This window comes from Poecilia latipinna, unplaced genomic scaffold (genome assembly GCF_001443285.1).
Source record: "Poecilia latipinna isolate Pla-1442-1.1 unplaced genomic scaffold, P_latipinna-1.0 Scaffold729, whole genome shotgun sequence".
NCBI lineage: Eukaryota > Metazoa > Chordata > Actinopteri > Cyprinodontiformes > Poeciliidae > Poecilia > Poecilia latipinna.
The window spans coordinates 253,166-261,442 of NW_015113345.1; the positions used below are offsets into that span (position 1 = coordinate 253,166).

At 42.5% G+C, this 8,277-nt stretch overlaps 1 protein-coding gene across 3 annotated transcripts in view; it reads right to left on the bottom strand.

Moving 5' to 3' along the window:
- Nucleotides 1–356: 356 nt before the first annotated feature.
- ikzf4 (IKAROS family zinc finger 4) overlaps nucleotides 357–8,277 on the bottom strand; it is a 16,071-nt gene continuing 8,150 nt past the window's right edge. For 2 of the 3 annotated variants that reach the window (XM_015045481.1, XM_015045479.1), the window contains exons 3-8: nucleotides 7,724–7,831; nucleotides 7,290–7,589; nucleotides 7,018–7,212; nucleotides 5,358–5,492; nucleotides 5,128–5,259; nucleotides 357–3,759 (exon numbers count right to left, since the gene is read on the bottom strand). In XM_015045481.1, the coding sequence (XP_014900967.1) occupies nucleotides 2,939–3,759; nucleotides 5,128–5,259; nucleotides 5,358–5,492; nucleotides 7,018–7,212; nucleotides 7,290–7,589; nucleotides 7,724–7,831 (1,691 nt within the window). In that variant the 3' untranslated portion in view covers nucleotides 357–2,938. The remainder of the gene's footprint in view (nucleotides 3,760–5,127; nucleotides 5,260–5,357; nucleotides 5,493–7,017; nucleotides 7,213–7,289; nucleotides 7,590–7,723; nucleotides 7,832–8,277) is intronic. The other variant, XM_015045480.1, reaches the window with a different exon arrangement.

Genomic DNA, 8,277 nt, shown 5'->3' on the forward strand with positions numbered 1-8,277 from the left:
TGAGGCAGTTGTACATCTCGAACTTTGAGGTAAAAGTGTTTTTTGTTATTTTACATCATTCACAAAGGGTTTTTATTTTATTTTTATTTTTTAGAACATTAAGTCATCGCGAGGAGGGGACCAAATAAAAACCCATGCCTCGTTTTCACTTCACATTTCAAAAATAATTCACAATTCAGGTAAAAGCAGAAAATGACAAGCACCCATGCTATAGTCCATTCTCACACACACAAACACACACACGCATACATATCAAACCCAAGTGCATTTCATATATATATATATATATATATATATATATATATATATATATATATATATATATATATATATATATATATATATAATTTTTTAAAACTGTTTTCAAGTACATTTTGCTTGCTAGTAGAGAAACTCAGGTTAAACTATAAAGCAGCAAACCAACAATAATAAGTAAGAATACTGAGTTTGGTTTCTTTCATGTTCCCGATATTAACATCATCAAATCATTCACCATACTGTAGCAATAAGGTATTTGGGTGCTATAAAGAAGCAGGAGGTAACATTTCATGAACTTTGAGGAATATGCTGGATAAGATTTGGAATATAGCTGATTAAATACACCAAGGCAGAAACAAACGACACTAAGTAGATAATCACAAGTGAGAGAATAACAGAAGAGACTCAAACTGATTTGCTAATAATTCATCTTTAAATAATTTCTTAAATCACTTACATTATGGAACTCGTTTAAAATCTCAGCTGCGGCCGCCGAGTGCAAAACCACAAAGGGAGATTGTTTAAGCTGAGCCGACGGTTCAACCCCCCACCGAACCAAGGTGCAGAAGGCCGGCTCCAGTAAGAACTCCACCACCTAAACCAGGCGGTCGGCTATTGTCACTGTTAAATTCATCAGTGCAGTAGAACAATCACAGGTAACAACTCTGTAAAGCAGTGAAGTGCTTCAGTAAAGACGTTCATATGTAAGCAGGGAACCTATTCTAAAAAGTGCAGTCCTGCAGAGAGGTAGAGCACCCCGGGTCCATTCAGCGCGGCTCTTATAAGCGACGAAGCTCATGGTCTGATCTGCACCAGTATCCTAAAGCTCACTTTTGAAATCTAAAAGCCTACTTCATCCTAATTTTTCTCAATGAATCAGCTTCATCCTGAGGCTCTGTTCCACACAGTTAGCTTTGCAGTAGGCATGGGCGTCGGTGTCGACGTATCTATCTTTTGTCAAACGGCTTTCATGGTTTAAAGTCACTTCAATGAGATGCAGGAGAAACCACAGAGTTCGTTTTCTGTTTGCACAAATCATAGAGCAGCACTGGGATATCCCCTCCCCCCACCTATTTCTGCACACTGCAGGTCATCTTGCTCGGAAAAGGCACTTCCATCCTTCCAGTGTTGACAACAAAGTTTACTCCGATTGTTAATAACAGGGAAAGAAATGGGATGGAAAATACCAGGCCTCCACCCATCACATCTATTAAGTCTTTTATAATTACTAAGGCTGCTGGTCCTTTCAGCCCATCACCGTTTCATACCACTGCAGTTTTGATCATTTTGTACCAAAGTTTTCTCGGGTATAAAATGTTGAAGTACATTTTATACTTTTATACCGCTTCGTCAACCAACGACTAAACGTAATTTTCTACATTCTACCAATTGTCTTCTCTAAAACAATGTGGCTCTGTGATCATAATAAATCATCTCTATTTCAGTATTAAGCAAAATATCAACTCTAATGACATGTCATTAGAGTTAAAGAGCCAAAGTGGGGTTGAGAATCAGAATAAATAGAAATATAATGTGACACTGCAGCAAGACGTCTTCATGGTCAGATTTTTTTCACGTTTTTATGAATTGCTAAATGTCATAAAAACATGTAACAAGTATAAATTTAACACATAGAAACATGCAATGTAAGACATTTGGACAGTTTTAAGACTTTTTCAGGCCTAAATATTTTGACTTTTTGACTTTCAAACACCCTGCAGAAACATTGTCAATTAACCAGCAAATGTAAGCTTGCCGTTGTTCAGTGCTGCTCTATGGAAAGCAAGAGGCAGAAAACATCAAAAATAACCAACACTGATTAAAAGAAAATAAATAATTTCATTCGATTTTTCCTAAATTATTCTTGGAAATACAGTGGTGTCACCAAAGCAAAGTATTTACTTTTTTTTTTTTTGTAAAGATCTGACACTGCGATAACCTCGTACCGGCCCATGCCTGCTTTTGCACACTGTTGAACCGTGCTGTAAACAATATGTGTTCCTACAACAGTTACCGCTGTAGGAGTTAAGGCAATCCACGTCTGTGCTTCGTCTGTGTGTCAGAAGCTCGTCCCACACTCAGAGGCACACAGCTCTCGGTGCATATGTAGCTCGCCTGACACAGAAAGCACCCTCCTCAGCCGCCGAAGCAAAGCTCTCAGTGCGTACTGAATAAAACCTGTTTTTTGATAAATGCTTAAAATGCTTTCAGTAACTGCATGTGAACATGACCTCTTGGACGTGATCGTTTCTAAAGTCACCGAGGAAAGGATAGCTAGTCGGGTTTCTTGAGCACCAGTTCTCCACTGTTTCTTTTAGTGTGGGTGTGTGTTTGTGTTGTGTGTGAGTGTGTGTGTGTGTGTGTGTGTGTGTGTGTGTGTGTGTGTTCAGAGGAAATCCCCAAAGAAGGCACTTCTGAGGCAAAACCTGTAGTTTGCCATGTGATTTGATAAGGGAGTGCAATCAGTTACACAATTCGATTTGTCTAAGCTAATCTAACTGATGCGTTAAAAAGATGGGGGTTTTTTGCTCACCTGTGGCATGTAGGATATAAATCCACAGCAAGCTCAGGATTTATTTGACTTAAACTAGGGATTTAAAATAGCTGATCTGGTGCAGAACAAACATGAGCCCCCGTTTAGATTATAGCTGTCTACCCCTCCTTGTGCAACCGCCTGTCCTCAGCCCACCTGGTGCTCTCCACGGCTGATGTGAGAGGAAAACTCATAGCGGTCCTGGCTGGGATGCCCGCAGATGTTGCACTCGAAGGGCTGGCGGAAGCCGTGGCAGCCCATGTGGATCGTGTACATGACGTGGTCCAGGAAGAGGATGCAGCAGTGCCGGCAGTAGAAGGAGCGCACAGGCCTGCCCCCACTGTCCAAAACTTGGAAATTGTTCCTGGAGGAGAGAGGCGAGCCGGGGTTTCTCTTTACAACACCCGGGAGAACGGAACCCCCTCTGTCCCACTCCGCGTCCAAATCTTTGGCCTGGCTGGGGCTGATGGTGGGGTGGCTGCGGGGCAGTGCTGGGGTCAGATAGTGGAGGTGATGGTTGTTGGAGGTACTTGTAGGGGCTGTAGCCCTTGTGCTCTGCTCTTCCGCTGTGCTCTCTGTGTCCGTAGAGTCGGGGCACCCGTTGGGCGAGGTGGTGTGGCTGTGCGCCGAGGGCTGGTCGTCCCGGGCTTCGCCTGCCTCCCGCCCAGGGAGGCCGAGGGACATCGCTGCGAGCCCGATCGCGCCGTGGGCTCGGGGGCCCTGGGGAACCACGCCACTGCTGAGGGAACCCACAACGGTTCGGAGCTCCGCCACAAAGCCAGGATGGAGCGGATGCAGCGAGGGCGACTCCTGGCTCTCGGCTTTACTTCTTGCGAAGTGGAGGTGTGAACTAACCAGACCGGATGAGTCTCCAGCAGAATGGGAGCTCAGGAGATCCCCTTCCTTTTCAGAGCCAGAGGACAGTTCATAAGGTGCTTCTGGTGGTTCAAGGTGCATGTGCTTTTCTCCTGCAAAAGAAATGTGGCATTAATAAATTCTGTCTAGGGTGGAACTTCACACAGAGTGATAATGTTTGATGGTTTAACCCAGCGGTTCTTGTCATTTTACATGAAGTCACCATCTTGCACCCAGCACTCTAATGCTGGGATGCAAACGTTCTTCTTTTAATCATTCGATTCAAATGTATTTAATCAGGTACAGCACATTGAACAACGTTGCATGTTGAAAACAGAGCAAATGTCTCTTTGTGCATAGCTAATATGTAACAGAAGCCACAAACATTATGTTGCTATCATCTGTTGCTATCAGGGTCCTGTCTTGGCTCTGGCTGGATAATTGGCCAGTCTTCTTAGGCCACACTTAAGAGTTAACACCAAACTGTGTCAAAACTTTTCACTCATCCAACCCAAACTGTTACCTTTGTGGAAAGGAAACTGGTTAAGATTGGGTATGATCAGCATAATCTGATCAGTTTATGGTCAGCATAATCTGATCTGGAGACTGCTACAACACCACTGTCGCCATTTACACTGAAGCACATTTAACATCGACATGGACTGAGAGACTGCTGACCGAGAACGAAGTTACAAAATAAACGCCTGAAAACTTGAATGAAATTTAAAGTTGCTTAGATGGACGGTCCAAATCTCTTATGGAGAAAAGTTTCATCGCCAGATAAGACAAAAGATTAAGCTAAAAGTTATTTATGGCTAAGAGGAAGTATGAGGAGTCAATTTTTGGTTTTCAAACAATGACCTAATAATGCTGAGGGTCTTTTCCCCCTCTCAAAAATACTCTCATATCCAACAAAGTGAATGAAATAATACAGGAGGACTACCTCTATATTCCTCCGTTTCACTTCAGGTTGAGGGCTAAAATAATTGCCTGTTCCCACAGGATGATCCAAAACTGATTTTGGAGCAGATGAAGCAAGCTAACATCGACTTTTGGAACGTCTTTCAGCTCATATTCATAAGAACAAACATGATCTATCTATTAAAGCCGGATCTATCGCAGATAACTAATCAATCTGAAGGAGATCTCCCATTTCTGCCAAGACAAATGGTCAAATATCTAGTCAGAATTATGCTGGAAGTTTGTTTTTGTTACTTTCATGTTGTTATTATTTGGGGGTGAGTGAATATCCTTGACCCTGTGACGCCATATTTTGAAAAAGAAAATCCTCCTCACAATTAATCAAGCTCTTGTTTCCAAATTGCATTGAGGTGGTTGTATAATCATATCACCTCAGGAGACACATCTGTCAACTGCAATATGAAACGTCCAAAATGATATTGTCCTGCTGCTGATGAGTGCATGCAAACATTTGACTGGTGAGGTAAATTCGAGGTATTACGGCGTCAAAACAAGCTCACCCAAAAACTTCTGTGGTGTTGACCTCTTTCGTTTGGTTATGCTGACAGCCAGTCTATCCACAAACGGCCTTTTCTCATTGGACGGCTGCAGCACGGGTTTGGTGATGCTCTCCATATTTACAGACTCTTCACCTGCACAGGGAGAAGCCCAAGCTTAATGACACTGACACATGAACTAGTACATGTTAATTCATGAAGGGCCTGGGTTTCTTCTATGCGCGACGTGTTACCAGGTGGCATCTGCGAGTCCAGAGTCTTCATGTAACTATGGCAGCGCTCCAGATGTTCCTCCAGTGTGCTCTGTTGCTTATAGCTGCGACTACAGTAGCTGCACTTGAAAGGTTTTCCCACTGTCGGGGAAGAAACTGAAAATCAGAGGGAAAACATTTTAGCGATTGCTTGTCGAGGAGCCAGAGACGTAACAAACCAATAAAAATTTAGACTATTCATGACAGAAAGTTAGAGATTTTGTGCGTCTACTGGAGGGGATTTTTACTGACGAAGTAGCGCCAATATCTTCTTGGCTTATGAGACTGGATTTTCCCTTCGATTAGAAATTCCTGAGATTGATTTCTGAAGCCCGAAAGTGACGGTAAAAGAACCGCCTAACCCCTCACCGCAACCTTCCAGTTTGGTAAGCCATCGGAAGCGCTGACGTCAATTCACTGTAATCCAGTTCGCAGCGATGGTTTCTCTGTAAATGAACCTGTGCAACCCAATCACATCCAGCCAGAACTATTGCATCAACACTGTATGTGAACACCTGCTGTTTCACGTATGTTCTCAAAATTGAAAGCGCACTCACATGATTTCCTGTTTTTAAATCTGTAAATGTCACGTTTTTTTTTTTTTTTTCTTTACAGAAAATTGTGATGAAGACCTACTTCCTTTGAGTTTCAAAGAAAGGAGAAATGGACCAGTCTTGTTAGTGTACCCACTTCTAGCACTCTTTTACTTGGTTATACACCAACATCAATTAAGTTCAATGCCTAAGAGCGCACAGGAACTGTAAAGTGGAAGGAACATTATACAAGTAAAAAAATCTGAAAAGTGTTCAGATTCATCTCTCTTTAATCTGATAAATAATAATCTGACAAATATGCAGGTACAGAAAATAGGCTTCCAGCTCACGTAGAAGTATCTGCCAACAGGACAACTACAGGACAACAGGACTGAGGCCACAAACTCAGCGCTTTATGGCAGAAAGAAAGCAGCGAGAAGTCAAGATGCTGTTCGCAATAGGTAATACCGCACACCAGCTGACTCACACAACTTCGGTCCTAAAACATGCCGGCGAAAGCTTCATGGTTTTCTTCAGCAGGGACAGGCGGGCTAATCAGGCTCGATGTGAAATTGCTTAAGATTTGAGACAGGACCAGATGTCCAGTTTCCAACAGGACAGCAACCCAAAACGTACAAACAGAGGCAGATTTAGGTCAAAGACCACTGATCCAATGTGTCCATGATTTGAGGCCCTACATGAAAAGCAGGTGGAGTCATTGTCAAAAACAACTATCGGTTCTAACTGCATCGAAAGATGGTTCTACGAAGCCTTGATCCAAGTGGACTGGATACAAATGAATGTCGCTGTTTTAAGAAGCCAGACTTTGCTTAACTGACTCTGTGGACAGTAAAAAAAAAAATTAAGACCTTTTTTAAGGTTTTATTGGACCTTTATTTGAGTGTTTAGACCGGAAAGTGAGTAATGAGAGAGGGGGAGGATATGCAGCAAAGATCATCACCACTCAGACCTGTGACAGCCTTGTTGAGGACTAAGGCCTCCTTATGTAAGTTGTGCTTTGCCCCCTACGCCACCACAGCACCCCACTGAAAGCCCCTTTTTTAACAGGCTTTTATGAGCTGAAGGCTGATTCTAGTTCACTGATTTACCTGAATGAGTGCGCAGATGACCAGCAAGAGCATCTCTCCGACGACAGGCGTAGTTGCAAACGGGACATTTGAAAGGCTTCTCTCCTGAATGAAGTTTGATGTGGCGCAGCAGGTTGCCCTTCTGGGTGAAGGAGGCTCCACACTGGTTGCACTGAAAAGGTCGCTCGCCTGCAAACATGTGCGTGGATGTTTGGGCTACATTAATTTATTTATCAAAGCGTTAATGCCTGCGGCGCTTGGTCGTGAACGCTGTCGCCGAAGGTTCGTCTCACCTGTGTGGCTGCGCTTGTGGACCATCAGCACGTTGGGTCCTATGCAGACCATCCCGCACACCTCGCACTGCAGCTTCCCGTTGGGCAGCCGGATTGGCCCCGGTGAGGACGAATTGGGAGTAGCCATCTCACTGTAGAGGTTCCCTCTCTCTCCTCCGGCTCCGGCAAACGCTGGACCTCCTTCTTCAGCGGGACCCACCTTGTCATCTTTCCCGCCGTCGCTCCTCGCAGCCTCTTTGTTCTCAGTCTGTCGGGCACCTGAAGACTCTTCATCGCTACACAGCTCAACCTTAATGGAGTCTGTTTTTGTTTGTTTTTTTTTGTAGAATGAAAGGTAAAGGAAAATGCATTAACTTGAATACATGCTTTAAATAATAAAAAAAACCAATACATATTATAAGACTGAAATCATTTAAAGTGATGCAAAAGCTAACCACTTAGGGAGCGGTGAGGCGAGGACTGCTGGCTGTTGGGAGATCTTACAGAAGTGGCCCGCAACCCAGCATAAAAATCCTGCTCTGCTGATGATTCTCCTCCATTACCTGCAACACAAATATATTGTAATAAAGCAATCATAGCAAAGGGTGCACAGATTTCTCTTTCGAATCCACTGCACTCTGAAAAAGATTATTCAATTATTCCTTTATATTCATAATATATCTTATGTTTCTTCCAAGGACTCAAACTTTCTTAAAATTGTTGAACATTTTACTCTTACAAAATATCTTTACCCAGTATTTCTCTGAATAACAAATGTTTTGCTCTGATTCTAATTTAATTCGGTTGTTACCCGATAACTAAGCATTTTTAAGAGATTTTTTTGTTTGTTTGGGGTACCTCTTGGCTCTGTTTTTGGGTTTATTTTTTTTCTCCCTTTGTGTATATATATATATATATATATATATATATATATATATATATATATATATATATATATATATATATATATATATTTTTTTTTTTTTTTATACATTTTTGTCACATATGT